Below are 17,490 nucleotides of genomic sequence, written 5' to 3'. Positions count from 1 at the left end.
TACATTCACAAAGCCTGATACTTGTTCAGGAGAGAGGTCTGCAGGCTCTGATTGAGGGTCAGAGCTGCCTGGATAGAACATCCTACTGAGGCCATCAGCCACAACGTTTTCCGTGCCACAAATGTGGCGAGCCTCAAATTGGAAGGCACTGCCCAACGTGCTAGACGACCGGTCCTTCGCAGTTTGGCCAGCACCCAACTCAACGCCTGATTTTCAGATTCAAGATCGAAAGGAAAGATGTTCCAGGTACATTCAGAAGCGTTCTAAAGAGAAGACGACAGCTAAGGCTTCCAACTCATAAATGGAATAATCTCGTTCAGCAGGATTAAGGGCACGAGAAGCATAAGAAAGAGGAAGATGCCCCTCTTAAAATTCCTGAAGGAGAACACCGGATATGCCTGAGGAAGAGGGGTCAGTCTGAAGGATGAAGCGTTTAGAAAAGTCTAGAATAGCCAGGACAGGAACGTTACATAAGGCGGATATCAAGCCCCTGAAGGCTTCTCGTTGGGCATCACCCAACACAAATTTGGCATCCTTTCGTCTTAAGGCATTTAATGGGGCTGCCTGTTCAGCAAAATTGGGAATGAATTTACGAAAAAATTAACCATGCCAAGGAATCTGGCTACAACCTTGACGTCCTTTGGCGTGGGAAAATTCTGGATGGCGGCAGTACGAGACTCATCGACTGAGACACCCTTCCCCGACACAATATGGCCTAAGAAGAACATCTGGGGTTGTGCAAAAGAAACCTTGGTGGCCTTGAGGGTTAGTCCTGCTTTACGCAGTCTTTCAAGCACTTTGTTGAGATGGACAAGGTGTTCCTTGAAGGTTTCGCTAAAGATTACCAATTTAAAGATAAAAATTTCATTGTTCCGTATTGAAAGTATTAACGTTAAAATTGAATAATTGAGAAAGAGGTTCAACCTATTCAATACATAAGAGAAAAATGTAGTGGTTACATTCTTATTTAATAGTAATTAGAATTGGGACCGGTTTCGACCATAGTCCAGGTCATCGTCAGCCGATCAAAACATAAGAAACATGAAAAACAATGCATATGAAAAAGAAAAAGATTAAGTGAACTCTGGATCGGTATAAGAGGCAATATAAAATGATGATGGGGGTAGAAACTGTGAGTCACTTAAAGGAAAACAGTGCGTAATTTTATGAATGGTGGTACGGCACACGCAATGATAGGTAAAGTCTCACAATGTTTATGAACAGCGGAGAACGATCAAATGGGTTAGTTTCTACACACCGTCAGGCACAAAGTCACAACACTATCGAACAACATATGAAGATCTATCAATATGTTGAAGTCGAAGACGAACAGATTTATAGAAGCAAACTGCCAGTTCCCGGTGATCAGCGCGGCACAGTGATGTAGATGTTGATTCCCATAGGGAACCTAAAATATTTGTCCTGAATGAGTAAATTTATAATACCAATATAATGGTCCGTTATTGGACATTATAAATTTTCCAGCTAACTCATTCTTGGTTGCCTGCGTTTCGCCCTCGTGTGCTAAGTTAGGCTCGTCAGTTGGGACTTAGCACACCACCCAAGACGCAAGGCTAGTGCATACCGTGGAGGCCACTGCATAGGCTATTTAAAGCCACCAGCAGTGCCAATGCACTGTGAGAGCTATGTCTCATTTCCAAAAATAGATGCCTGCTTGGCCATCAAATGATGTAGATGTTGATTCCCATAGGGAACCTAAAATATTTGTCCTGAATGAGTAAATTTATAATACCAATATAATGGTCCGTTATTGGACATTATAAATTTTCCAGCTAACTCATTCTTGGTTGCCTGCGTTTCGCCCTCGTGTGCTAAGTTAGGCTCGTCAGTTGGGACTTAGCACACCACCCAAGACGCAAGGCTAGTGCATACCGTGGAGGCCACTGCATAGGCTATTTGAAGCCACCAGCAGTGCCAATGCACTGTGAGAGCTATGTCTCATTTCCAAAAATAGATGCCTGCTTGGCCATCAAATGATGTAGATGTTGATTCCCATAGGGAACCTAAAATATTTGTCCTGAATGAGTAAATTTATAATACCAATATAATGGCTTACATTAGCTGCCTCTGTGGATCAACGGTAGAGTGTCGGCCTCCGGATCCCAAGATAGCGGGTTCAAACCCGGCAGAGGTAGTCGGATTTTTGAAGGGCGGAAAAAAGTCCATTCGACACTCCATGTCGTACGATGTCGGCATGTAAAAGATCTCTGGTGACACATTTGGTGTTTACCCGACAAAATTCATTAAAAATCTCAGCCATAGACGCCCAAGAGAGTTTCGGTTTACTCGGTCTGCCATCTAGTGGTGGCCTAGAGTAAAACGGAACGTCGAAATTGACGAGCAGACAGCCAGATGGCGTCAAATTGAAATGTCTGCACACGGTAGCTGAGGCCATACGATTATTATTATTATTATTATTATTATTATTATTATTTTATGGCAACCAAGAATGAGTTAGCTGGAAAATTTATAATGTCCAATAACGGACCATTATATTGGTATTATAAATTTACTCATTCAGGACAAATATTTCATGTTCCCTTTAGGAATCAACATCTATATCATCTGATGGTCAGGCAGGCATCAATTTTTGGAAGTGAGACATAGTCTCTCAGTGCATTGGCACTGCTGGTGGCTTCAAGTAGCCTATGCAGTGGCCTCCACGGTATGCACTAGCCTTGCGTCTTGGTAGGTGTGCTAAGGACCAACTGATGAGCCCAACTTAGCACAAGAGGGCGAAACGCAGGCAACCAAAAATGAGTTAGCTGGAAAATTTATAATGTCCGACACCTAACTTGTCGGTAATGACATCAGGGAACTTATCGCAGAGTTTCCTAAGTTGACTGGCCTGCTCTTCGGGTAAATGATTAAAATCAAAAGCTTTGGGTTCATAAGAATCTTCAGGAACGGCATTAACGTGACAAGGCAGAATAGGAGAGCGATTACACAGCTCTAAGATTCTTGCAGAAAATTTAAAATGGAATCTGTTGAACTGCAGGTCCAAAATCATGCCAGTTTTAGCAATAAAATTGGCACCCAATATGAACTGACAGGATAAATCTTTAGCCACTAGTACTGGCATTTCCCATGTGAAATCACGGACTCTAATCTTGACATCTAGGGATCCTACAATGTTCAATGGGTTGGAATTAGCAGTATGGCAGGTTAAGGACACAGGTTCCAATGTAGGTAACTTGCAAACAGTTTTCATAGAATCGTACCAGGTCTCACACATTAAGTTGATACTACTCCCAAAGTCTAGTAACGCACAGACAGGTTCATTATTTACTTCTATGCGTAAGTATGGTAACTTACAAGAAGGTATGGCAGAAATCCTACAAGATTGCAAGAAATGAGCACCAGAGTCAGACTGGGAGCAATCGTTAACCTCAGAATTAAGTAAATCATCCTCCAAGCTACCGTTAAGATTGACAAAACAAGAAGCCATTCTTTGGGGTTTACCATCAGAACTGGCGGTTAGTCATTTAGAACTACTATTACCCAGGGTTCCAGAGCCTGAAGTGTTACGTGGGCACTGCCTAGAGAAGTGCCTAGTTGACCCACAGTTACGGCAAGAAGTGTTGGTGGAAGAGCCTCTACCCATGGCAGGTTTTGCATTGCCTAAGGCCCCAACCTTAGGACAGTCCCGCTCGAGATGAGCAGAGGACCCACAACGGAATCATGAATGAGGATTATGCGAGTTGGAAGCAGGTGAAGGGGCAGTTTTAGAATCCTGAGAAGAGGGCGTGCTCATAGGAGGTGGGGCTAATGCAAGGCATAACTGGTCGGCACATCGAACGCCTTCTGCAGAAACTGTAACGGCTTCCAACTGGGCGAACATTGCTGGTCGCGGTGAAAGAGCCAGATATGATCTGTAGTTCGGGGCAAGACCTTCAATAATGTTGGCCACCACTTGTGCCTCTGAATAGTGGAGGCAGAAAATCCTAGCCTGGAGCTCAATATCTTGAACATATTCAGATAATGACTCGTTGAGATGTTGCACTCTGAAATAGTGCTTCTGCACTAATGTAGACAAGGCACAAAAAGGAATGAAAAATTCAAGCACATGTGCATGAAATTGATCTACAATCCATCTTTCGGAAATGGCCCTGACGATATGCTCAGCAAGAGTTCCCGATACAAGCGGGTATAGAATTTGAAATACGTGGTTGTTACTGAGATTGTACACTACTGCCTGATCCTTGAATTCAATTAAGAACCGAAGGAAGGAAATAACCTCATCAACGGAGTTATCCGAAAATTTAGAGACTCCCTTAAACACAGTAGTCAACGGGTGAGGTAGGTTAGAGAAAATCTGGGGGAAAACAGGTGTAGGAGGTGGCTGGGAAGGCTTAGAGTGGTCCAGAGGGGTACTGAGGCATCGTACCTTTGATTCAGGTACCCTTGCGAAAAGGATGGAGTACAGAAAGAAGGTTAAGGTTAGGACTACTATTAGCCTGCAACATTACGGGCGCAGATAATCTCATTTGTGAAAGGTTCTCGCTAATCTGAGAGACCATCGGGGCATTAACCACTTGTGTAGGGGGTAGGCAACCTAAAAGAGCACTTGATACCAGTGGTGCTAAGACAGGGGGATGGTTTTGCACCATTACATAAGAACCGGATTGAGTAACCATAGAGGGCAGACACTGAGCCACAACAGAATTACCAGTTACCACAGGAAAATTGGTAGAGGTACCGACATGCAAAGAAGATACATAATTTGAGCCACTTACAGGTGTCCTAGCTCCAGACAACGAAACAGAAGATACCAGGCGAGCATTAGTCACATCAGACTCCTGAATAACACCAGCACTAGATGTCAGAGTACACACTTGAGCAGAACTAGAGTCAATACTTTCACACGTTTCAGATGGGACAGACACTTGAACTTCAGAATCTGTGTTATTCAATTTATTCCCTTCAAGCAAACCACTGATTTTGTTGAATATTCTCGAAAACTGTACTAGTAAGGCTTCACATTCCTGCCCCTCAACTTCCGGCAATTTGAGAGACAACAAATCCCTAATGTAGTAACTGCGCCTTAACCCGCGCTAATTGGCCATGCGAGGGCTCAGAAGCACCAAAGGACACAAGAATGGAATTAAATTCAGCTAACCTATCTTTAACCACGGCCAAAGACTCATGCAACTCATCCGTAGTTAACTCGGGTATAGTTATAGGCAAATTAAGAGACCGTTTCAATAGGCTAGTGTCATCTCTGACATTGCCTGTTGAATTAATTTTTCAGATACAAAGTTCATAAACAAGTTCTGATTTTCTCAAATGGAAAGGGTTAGGAACAGCGCGAGCCATCCTGGCGGATAGAAACAAATTTTCAAAGCAATATACAAAACAAAGTTTACCGTATTTTAGGTCAGGTACGATCACTGTTCACTTTTCTTCGTCCACAACCACGCGATTGCTCGGATACCAATATGTAACCTTTACTTCAGTGGTTACAGAAAAACAGTTAAAGGGAGGAAAGTAAATTAAATTACAAGGTACCTTAAACACTATACAACATAACCATGTAATGAACTGCGGCAAAAACAGCACAAGTAAATATCAGTGAGGGCAACTTGACGATAACAAACAAGGAATGTGGAACGGTACTGGGAACCTACCAAAGGCATGGATGTGTCTGGGTTGTCGTTTTCGGAAAAATCAACGAAGATCTTCGATTTTCAAAAATATTATTTACAAAATGGACTTTACGAAATAAATTCCGAACAAATTCAGCAATGCGGAAAACACCGATACACAGTTTGTAAACTAATTGCATGTTCTTTGAGACACACAAATTAGATGTTCCTTGACAAGAGCTTCCTATAAGTTCAAAGAGTTAAGCAACTACCGTACATCTAATTACAAACCAAATCGTACAATACAATCTTTAAGGTAAGAAGAAACACAAAAATGCTATTACAATTTAGATAGAAGTTAAACGTACCTTTCCAAAACATCAGTTTAATAGAGAGGCGATTAGGGCAATCTCCTGTGTGATACTTTAATGAAAATTAAATGCAAATTAAAACGGGACTGAAAACAACCATGCTTACCCTAAGGCCGCCCATCCTGAAAGCGAGGAGTCGACGACGTCAAAACTCCGGCAGACGGCAGACCAAAGACAGACAGGCTTAAGACAGACCACGAAATGCTGCCTAGCTCCCTTTAAAAAGGGAACCCTGGCCTTGGAGTAGCCCATCAGAATGCAGGAGCTTGCTCGGATTCACCAATCAAAACTCTTTCTTCGGTCGCGATGTTTAAACCACTTTCTCGAACACATACAATCACGAATTTTCCATTTCCAGAATAGTAAGAACATATTTCTAGAATACATAACTAAGAAAGGCCAACACACCCTGTTCTAAAAATTCCGCATCACAAAATTTCTGGACTGTTCCAGTAAACATAGAATGTAATCTACTAGTTACAACCAACATATGTTAGAAAAGAATTTTTTTACACTGTACAGGTTAGGTAGCTGAATGGAATACAAATAAGTAAGTACTACTTAAAAAAATTTACAAATAAAATCTTCTACAAACACTTTCCACCTCCAAGAGATTCAATACTTGTGTCAGAAATACATAAACACCCAGATAATTTCAACCGCAATACAGGTTACAACCTCAGTGAATCATGGCTACCTATTATCAGAACCATCAGAAAATGATGCTTTACTGTTGCCATTCGTTGTCCTAGCCTCGGGCTAAAATGGCATCCCTATTACATCTTAGGGCACCATTTTAAGTTCTTTGTTGTTTTTTCTTAGCAACCTTTGATGCGTCATGTTTCATTTTTCATTTCCTTCTGATGAAGAAAGGCATGGTTCCTTTTGAAACGCGTTGAGAATGTTTATATGGTTCATTACACGGCATAAACCCAAAATATACATCATGAATAATATCAGTTTGTTTATCTCTGCCAAGCAATGAACTTCTTAACAGATTTCCAATTTCTCCTTTTTTAATGTTGTCATATGATACCAAACCTATGATACCAAGTGTTCCTCATCTATTTGCTTTCAGAACAGTAACCCAGGACATAACCCAATGTTTCAATCTCTTCTCACCTTGGGAAATTACAATGATTATTAGTAGGACTTCTTCTTATAACAGACAACAGCAGTGTTGTAGCACATCTTGATCGCAGTTGACCATTCCAAAGAGTGGACGTTCTTGCCCGTATAAAACAATATCGTCCCAGAATTATCAGGGAGGCGGTTGAAATACATAAACACCCAGATAATGATGCTCCTTGGAAGCATAAAAAAAAATCCCCGTATACCTTTATTGGAAAGGCTCGTCGCTTGAAATGTTTCCTTCACTGGTATCCGGACTGCGAAAGAGTAACCTCATTGCAAGGAATTTCCAATTTGGTAAAAGACGTTTTAATTTCACTATGCAAATTCCAACTTCTGTGTTAACGATCATCCTCTATTTGCAGCAATTTCTTGGCAATGTTATGTTGTAAATCAAAGGGTCGCGTGTGGGCCACGTCCAGCTCGCGGAAGAGTTTAATTAGGCTCCTGCTTGTGAAAAATGTTTGAATGACACATTCCTCAAGAAGATTTTAATCACCTTGGCAGCTGCCAATCAATAAAGGGTAAATATGATTTACAATTTAAGCTCTTGCTTACAATGAAAATCCTTGGTGACCTGAAGCAACAGTTCTCATACACGTTTCCTAACTTACAGTAGATGCACATTCTAAGAAGTAAGGTTTATTCAGTTTAACCAATATCTGCCAGAAGAAAATTACCCCAAGATCAGAGACTTCAGAGAATTTCTTATCTGTTTTCGTGACTAGCTATAGATGTCGGAAACCTTTACCTTTTTTTGAAGGGGTCGATGACCTTCGATGTTAGGCCCCTTTGAACAACAAGCATCATCACAAGCAACCTTTTTTGAAGTTCACAAAATCAATACAGATGTAGCTAGAGAGATCAACATTTGAACAAAGACATTCTATTTATTCAACAGAGTAAATTAGATCCACAGTTTGACAACTTTCAGATTTAAAAAGCAAGTTCCAAACCTCTCACTGAAATGTACCTTAGTTTTAAACTGTACACTAGAAACATTAAATAATACTTTTTAATTTTTTTTCCTCTTACTATTTGCTTAACTTTGCAACACCGATAGGTCTTATGCCGATTATGGGATAGAAAAGGGGCTAGGAGTGGGAAGGATGTAAAATTAGGAATCCACGGAAAACCATTTCAGAGCTGCCAACAGTGGGGTTTGAACCCACTATCTCCTGAATACAAGCTTACAGCCGCGCACCGCTAACCGCATGACCAACACGCTCGGTTTACAGCCTTCTATTTCTGATAAAATGTCCTGACTGGCCCTCACTGAGACTCAAACCCTGATACGTGGCCCTCATGGTCCAATAATTTGGAGCCCCTGTTGTAAATTAACTTCTCAGACAGCTCTAATGATACCTGACACAGATACATGATACTTAACAAGAATACAATGGAATCTCCATACAGTAAGGTGAGAGAACCTTTTGTAAGAGCACCATTCCTGATATTAATAATGTTACATTTCGACTGATTGACTTTTAACTAAGTGTTGCGTATTTCCAGAGCCATAAATACCCCTGTGCTGAGTACTTTTCACACAACTTAGACTGATTCTACATCAAGGCCCTAAGTTAATTTGACAGATTCTCTGTTTTCCTATTGGTTTCATATAATATACTAGGTTACATTTTGTACACATGCACATGTACTTTCACCATAGAGATTGTATAGATCAGCATAACCCCCATTACTAACATAACAGTAATAAATGTAAATCAAATGTCAATGCAAATACCAAATACTTATGCATAAACCACTAAAAAAGAGCCCCAAAACCACAAAATAATGCCAGCTATTGAAGAAACACGAAACTATTCATCATAAAGTACAGAAAGAATAAAGCTAAGAAAATGAATCACATAAATAAACTTCAGGGAGCCCATAATCTCATTCAACTCATCACCTTCTTAACCATCAGTTCTGTTTAAATTGAATCTTTTGTAACTTTCTACATGCGTGAAATATCTTTTATCATTGAGTACAATACTGGAAAAGTCTTTACATGTCATATTAAAGTTTGTTTTCACTTGAAGCTCCGCATTAAGTGTGTCCATAAAATACTGCTTGAGATCTGACAACAATTTATAGTGAAACCTTGTTACTGCATTCCTCATTAACAAGTTTCCTCATTTAACATGCCGTAAATTTGAAGTACCGATTCCCACCATATTAAATCTATATAAAAATACCTTGGTTATCAAGTTGCAAATTTTTGCCAATACTGCTTAGTATAATCACATGTTTCATAACCCTGAAAATGGTCTTTGTCATCCCTTGTGAAAGGAACGTAATTGCCAACACAGATGAGAGCCCTCGCCACAGGAAACAGGCCGGCGATAAAGTTGCACGATAACGGGAAAAGGACTCGAACTCCCGAACTTGACAGGGCAAGTTGCCCCTTCAGAAGCAAGCCACTAGCATCAGAAAAGTTCAATTTTGTTTGCCGGTTAGCAGCAAGATTGCTGAATAACCCAGTGAGCCTGTTAAAAATTCATTCAGAAGTTAGAAATTTATTCAGTGTTGAGTGGTACAATGAAAGGTAGCGAATATTTGTTGTGTGACAGCCTACCTATGGATTAGGAACGTAATTTTTTTATGTCAACTAACGTGGTGTATATCTGCATTGTAAAATAAACTCGTGTCCTCATCCCAAGGTGGTACAGCTCTTTTCAGGCACAACTTTGATGGAGACGAGCTGCATGTGCCATTTCAACCACATACCAGCCCTCCTGCCGTCCTTAAATCTCTTGCAGTACTGGAAATTGAACCCGGGCCCCGAAGGACGGCAACTAATAGTGCTAACTGTTACGCTAAGGAGGTGGACATTCACCTTGTGATAGCCTAGTTATGAATATGGAAAAGAATCATGACATTGCTTACTAAAGACAAAATTAAAATCTTTCAGTAGGTGGACTGGCATCCACATCGGTAAGTGCACAGAGGTAGCTCAGCTCGCACCTTCGAGTTTTGACCCAAGTCGATCAAAAATTACACACAAGCCATCAACATCTATTTTAGTTTCAAACTTTAATCCCTGAACATTTTAAGCACATCGAGTTGAAATTAACATCCTTTACTAAAGACATAACTTACATTAAACACATGGCTGAGTGTAACTTCAGGATAATTCATGGTCAAAGAATATGACCAGAAAACAATGTTCAATAACCCACTGGTATGAAATATAAGGCTTCAACTAACATTGTTGTAGAAAAAGTGTAATCTGCAATAATACGTTCTTTTATTCTGTAAATGTTTTCATATTTATTGTCTGGTGTTTTTCACACCTTCAATACACTATCATTTTATAAGCTCCAGTGAAGAAGGTTGTTGTATTTGTTCTCATGTTTTTTACATCTTTGAATACTCTCCTCTCATCTTTAAAAACTGCAGATATAGCTTTCACTTTACTTACATATACAAAGACATAAAATGTACTCATGTAAAAAATAACCTATCAAGTGTTTCCATATCACTGTTGGATAGTTTTTATTTGTGTATTCAATATTGTAGTATGTTTTCTTGCTTAAAAGGTTCTCTTTTCTTGTACCCTGCAGAAATATCCTAATGAGGTTCTACTGTATTTACCATATGGCATATCACAATTATCAAAATAACCATAACTAACAACCGAAATGACCAGACCGAAATGACAACTTCCAGACTGGAAGTTCACTCTACAGAGGCATCTGTCAATGGCACCTGAAAATAATTATTATTGCTAAGCTGCTATTACAGTATTTGGTTTCCCTCGGTAAGTGAATCAATGATAATTTTCTTAAGTACAACTCTTCACTACTTTTGTACTTCACAACAATGCTCTTTTGTTTTGAAGACGAGTAAAAAGTCACTGTACAATCCATCAACATCTATTATAGCTTCAAGCTTTAATCCCTGAAAAACGTTAAGAAAATAGAGTTTAAATTAACCTTTTACTAACGATATAACTTACATCACACAAAGAGTTCTCTTCTGAAAGATTAAATCGAGATTATCTATACATAAAACACATCACAACAGAGGGTTGGTATCAATAAGGGTGTAAAACAGAGCCAAATCAAAAAGTAATGCCAAACTAAAACAATTGGAAAAAGGCCAACAAGAAGATCATAATATAACCAGGTGGTAAATTCCCTAACTGAGGTAACAGATTATTATAGATTATCAAAACCATTGATGAAATAGATTTAAGAAGATAACCATAAGTTGCAGTCAACGAGGAAACTATTTGTGGGCCAAAATGAGACTGTGGGTGGTCACCCTTCTTAGAGTTCACAGTTGACAACTGACTGATACGTACTGGAAATCATACAAGGGATGACCTATGCAAACAATATACTCCATACTAGGAAGAGCATAAAAACTACAAAGACATGGCCCACAACTAAATCAAATGGAGTTCGCAGGGCCACAGTCAATGGGCAGAAAAACTGCTGAAGAAAAAGTATTATATTACATGGTAAAATAAAAATATAATCATTTATTAGAAAATTCCTGCTGCATCAAGAGATTGCAGAACATTTTAGTTTTACTGTAAGTATGAGAGACCAAAACTTATGATAAACATCAAAGTGTGTGCTCATCACTGTGATTGTTACGCTCTCAAAAAGAAGTGGATATGTTATCATCTGGGGAGCATCACCAATCACATGCTTCCTGACTGGCCACTGGAATTTATTCCCACAGTCCACTGCTGACAGAGAAAATATATTTTAAAATTAGATTCCTATCAACCATACCTAAGCCAGTTCATTTGCTTGGGATTGAATTATTTCTCTTTCAGGAAATATGTTTTTAGTTTGTTTAAGATTGATGGAACATAAAACAAACATGGACACACAAAATATAACTATAATAATAATAATAATAATAATAATAATAATAATAATAATAATAATAATAATAATAATAATAATAATAATAATAATAATAATAATAATAATAATAATGTTATTTGTTTTACGTCCCACTAATTGCTTTTACGGTCTTTGGAGATGCCGAAGTGCCGGAATTCAGTCCCGCAGGAGTTCTTTTACGTGCCGGTAAATCTACCGACACAAGGCTGTCGTATTTGAGCACCTTCAAATACCACTGGACTGAGCCAGGATCGAACCTGCCAAGTTGGAGTTAGAAGGCCAGCGCCTTAACCGTCTGAGCCACTCAGCCCGGCCAAAATGTAACTAGAAACTCATTAGTTGCCATATGGTCACACAACATCATGATCATCATCCCTTTCTGAGCTCCAGCAGGGTCAGGAGGTAAATGGAACATTTCCTCTTCTTCTATCCAATAACCACTGCTGTTCCTCCTCGGCTCTTCTTCTAATTTCCATTCTGACATCCTCATTTCTTTCTCTGTCCTTCCTTGTCTTTATCACACTTCTTAAAAACTTTACTCTCCTACCTTTTAATTCTTCCTTGTCTTTCCTATCATACTTATTAAAAATTTTACTCTCATGTCTATCCATCAGTGTCCAGGTTTCCACTACATATCTCAGTATCCAGTCCATTGCATGATTTTTAAATAATATGTATCCTACTAGCCCTTCCTGAATAGGTAAATTACAACTAATTATGAAGATTAGTTAAAATATGCCAGAAAGTTTTCTTGTAACATGCAACCAAAGGAATTTAACTTTACAACTGTTTAAATGCTCATTCTTACACCTGGAATTAACAACTCCCTGAAGATTCTGCTAGAATCAATGTACAGATACAAGGACCTTAACGGCTTTGCATAGAGAAATCTAATATTTCAATTCATTCAAATTATCATCATCATCATCATCATCATCAAAAACAATTCATACACATCACGCAGAGTCCAGATTAAATACCAGGAACATAAAACAATCAACCAATTTTCATAAATAAAGAAGTGCAAACCTTAAGGTGGAAGCTTGCAACTACTGGAAGGGTCTTCATAGTAAGCTGTTTAGTGGATTCTTGATAGCTTTGACAATTGTTGCACTTGATTTTTGCACTAGATCCTAGGTGTTCGGCTCGAGTAAATCTCTCCAGGCAGTCCACCAGCGATGTAGGTTCCTGTTCAGGAGGATGAGTCTGACCCTGGTCATTTGAATCTGTAGACTGAGGAATGGCTGCAGTCCCAAGATCCAAAGAGATGTCCCAGAATGGGTCTATCGTAGTTGATACTCCACTGTAAATTATAATAAAAAAGAGAATATTACAAAGTATATGATAAATATCACACATAATGTTGAGTTATTTTATACTGCCTTTTGTTTTTAACTGTATGGTTTGCCACTAAAGTAAAATCACATCCATCAAGTGTTATTAGCCATTACTCTGAAAAAGGTACAAAATACAATTTAGTAACACAAAACGTCTCATACATGTAACAATGAAATGTTTACATAACTAACAATATGCATAAAAAACAAATTAATTTGTCTACTCATCTATGCTCAACACCAACCAATGACAATAATGAAGATATACATTATTGATATATAATTATAATACTTAAAACTACACCATAATTTTTTGCTATTTGCTATACATCGCACTGACACAGTTAGGTCTTATGGCGATGATGGGACAGGAAAGGCCTAGGAATGGGAAGGAAGCGGCCATGGCCTTAATTAAGGTACAGCCCCAGCATTTGCCTGGTGTGAAAATGGGAAACCATCTTCAGGGCTGCCGACAGTGGGGTTCGAACCCACTATTTCCCAGATGAGAGCTCACAGCTGCGCGCCCCTAACCTCACGGCCAACTCACCTGGTACACCATAATTTTGAGATGTCCAATGTATCATGAAAACTGGTATACTAACTATAGTCCTCTGAAATATTGCAACAAAGTGGTTTACTTCTTGTCAGAACACACAGAGAAACATCTACTGTGCAAAACTGATGGTCACTGATAAGCAACATCTGACAGTGTCCAGTTTACAGCAGCAACTAAGTGCAGTCTTCCTCCTCATCTTGTACTACTAGTTCACCTTCTGGTCCAAGATCTTTCTTCTAAAACTAGCACTGTAAGCACATCTGAACTTGGACCAGGGTTATTCAACCAGATATTATAGTTAGTTGGCGAGAAGAGAGACTCTTTATGCCCTTCATTTCAAATGGTTGTCACATGATAGATAAGGACAGTTAAGGAGAGGGAAAAGATACCCTTCGTTACAAAATCTGGTACTCTAAGCATTGTCAAACGACTGCAAAATCCCATTTGTTGTTAAAGGTGAATTGTATGCGCGTGTTCTAATGCCCAAGCACTTCGAATCCTTGCAACCTTCTTTTATCTGTAAGCAACTCTTTGGTCATGGAGAAAGTTACTCCTTGCCTCAAGAGTATGTGTCCGCATGTGTGTCGGCGCATAGTCTACTCCTGATATTGATTCCCATAGAGAACCTGAAATATTTGTCCTGAATGAATACATTCGTAATTATAATATAAATGGTCCTTTATTGAAAATTATAAATTTTCTGGGTAACTCATCCATATGCAAATAATAATAATAATAATAATAATAATAATAATAATAATAATAATAATAATAATAATAATAATAATAATAATAATAATAATAATAATAATAATAAATAATTAATAATAATAATAATAATAATAATAATAATAATAATAATAATAATACATCAGCCTCATGTTGATAGATTTACTGACATGTAGAAGAACACCTCCAGGACAAAATTCAGTCTGTTCAGCATCTCAGAAGAAACCAAGTACTAGTTTGTGGGACATAAAACCAGAAGACTGGGAGTCATTCAAAGCACAAAGGAAAACAACAGCTAAAACCATAAGAGGTGAACGAAAACATTATGACACACAGCAACTAAAGAAACTAGAAGAAGATTTCGTGAAAAACAATACACGTAATTTCTACCAGACATTCAGGAGGAACTTAACAAGATACAAACCGCCAACCCTATGCTTCAAAGATGACGAAGGAAATCTAATCACTGGAAATGAACAGAATTGCCAACACCTTGCAAATTATTTCCAGAAACTACTGAACTGTAAAAAACCAGAGGAAACTCTAATGTTTGAGAAACCCAAGAACCAGACACCGGACTCAGAACCACCTAATAAAGAAGAAATCAGGGGAATAATAACAGGACTGAAGAACAATAAGACGTCAGGTGAAGATTCAATAGTTGCAGAGTTATTGAAATATGCCAGAGAACACTTAGTGACTCAGCTAGAAGCACTGTTTGAGGAGATTTGGCAGACGGAGAGCATCCCAAAGGAATGGAAGACATCATTAATACACCCGCTGCACAAAAAAGGAGACAGAACAAACGTTAACAATTACAGAGGAATATCATTGCCACCAGTTGCCTCTAAAATTCTATCCAAGGCACTACAAAACAGGACTGAAGGGATAATAGAAAAAGAACTTGGTGAATACCAGGCAGGATTCCGGAAAGGGAGATCATGCAGCGAGCAAATTTTCAACCTAATCTCCATAATACAACTACGTGCACTCACAGCCAAAAATCTAGTGATTGTATTTGTGGATTTTAAGAAAGCCTATGATTCAGTCGACAGAGCAACCTTGATAAGCACATTAGAAGAGTTTGGGATAGATAAAAAAACTAGAAATTTAATCAAAGAAACCATCACTGACACTACATCACAGGTTAAGTTTATGGGTATGTTGTCAAAACCATTCAAGATCGAAACAGGTGTCCGACAAGGGGACGGGATGTCACCACTTCTGTTTAATGTTATACTTGAAAAAGTGGTCAGAGAGTGGAGGAAGAGACTGATGGAATTAGGGGTGAAAAATGGAATATCACTGGGAAGATCTGGAATCAAAATTGACTGTCTAGCATTCGCAGATGATATGGCAATACTGGCAGAAGACACTGAAACAGCCAAGGTACAAATTGAAACACTTCAAGAGACTGCTGTAAAGACGGGACTTCAGATATCCTTCGAAAAGACGGAACTAATGATTCAGGACAAAAAGGATCCGACATAAAATATTGTCACCAAATATGGAACAATTAAAAGAGTACACAAGTTTAAATATCTAGGGGAATGGATAACCCCAACAGGACTACCAGGAATAGCATTACAGGAAAGGGCAAGAAAGATGGAAGCAGCATACCAGTTATGTCGAAATGTCTACAATAAAAAATCAGTTTCATTCACTGCAAAAATCAGACATTACAACACTGTCATCAAACCAGAAAGTCTATATGCGATCGAATGTATTCCACTGAACAGGAAGGGCTTACTAGAAAACATTGAAAAGACAGAAAGGAAGATCTTGAGGAAGATACTAGGGCCCAGGAAAGTGGGTCAAGAATTTAGACTGCGACCAAATGAGGAACTATACAAAAGGACCGAAAAAATCACAACATCCTTCAAGAAGAGAAGACTCTGCTTCTACGGACACATTAAAAGAATGCCACCAGAGAGAACAGCCAAGCGAATTCTGGAATACATGGAGAACAGGAAGACACAAACTAGCTGGCTTAAAGGGGTCAAGGAGGATATGGAGGAAAATAATATATCACAGCAGGCAGTATACAACAGACAGGAATACAGAAAAATCATCAACAAAATTAAGGGATTCCAAGATCAAAGTAGCAAAAAACGGACCGGCAACAACTGGTCACGAGAACGTAAAGAAGCCCACTCCAAAAGGATGAAGAAGTACTGGGCCGATCGAAAGAGGAAGAACCGTAAATGAATGATGCTTAACGTGGTCCATAGTAGACCTATTCGAAAACAAGAATAATAATAATAATAATAATAATAATAATAATAATAATAATAATAATAATAATGTCAACTTACAGTATTTATACTCAACATCAATATCTGTATCATATGATGGCCTACCAGGCATCAATTTTTGTAAGAGAGACCAAGTCTCTCATAGTGCACTGGCACAGTCTGTGGCTGCAAGTAGCCTACAAAGTAGCCTCCACCATACACACATTAGCCATGCATCTAAGGTGCTAGTTACCAACTGATGAGCCCAAATTGGTACAATGGGGTGAAACATTGGCAACCAAAAATGAGTTAGCTGGCAAATTTATCATTTCCAATGAAGGACCATTTATACTGGAACTACAGCTTACTCCTGTCGGTAACACCCAAGGAGTCTACTTAATGCCTACATCCTCAACCGATGAATAAATCAGCATCAAGAGTTCCATATGCCCTCACTCCCTATGAGCACTGCAGAGAGGTTTGGAATTGAACTCAGACTTTTGGTACACAATCCAGTGATGATGAATTGTATAATATGAATTGCAGCCACCTTGGTGAGAAGCCAGTGACTATGCCACTTGGCTACCACACCCTCCATCGCAGAGGAAGGAAAGTGAGGAACTAAGTCTGGCAATTGAACCCTGAAGTCTCTGGTGTGAAA

At 38.9% G+C, this 17,490-nt stretch overlaps 1 protein-coding gene across 5 annotated transcripts in view; it reads right to left on the bottom strand.

The window, feature by feature from the left end:
* Nucleotides 1–17,490, bottom strand: part of not (non-stop) — a 239,444-nt gene that overhangs the window by 148,936 nt on the left and 73,018 nt on the right. For all 5 annotated transcript variants that reach the window (XR_010860538.2, XM_067149840.2, XM_067149841.2 and 2 more), the window contains one exon: nucleotides 13,003–13,276. Coding sequence is in view for 4 of the 5 variants with exons in the window: in XM_067149840.2 (XP_067005941.1) it covers nucleotides 13,003–13,276 (274 nt within the window). In the remaining variant the exon portion in view is untranslated. The remainder of the gene's footprint in view (nucleotides 1–13,002; nucleotides 13,277–17,490) is intronic.

This window comes from Anabrus simplex, chromosome 6 (genome assembly GCF_040414725.1).
Source record: "Anabrus simplex isolate iqAnaSimp1 chromosome 6, ASM4041472v1, whole genome shotgun sequence".
NCBI classification, from domain to species: Eukaryota; Metazoa; Arthropoda; class Insecta; order Orthoptera; family Tettigoniidae; genus Anabrus; species Anabrus simplex.
Note: the sequence above shows the minus strand (reverse complement) of the source record. Positions and strands in the feature narration are given on the sequence as shown.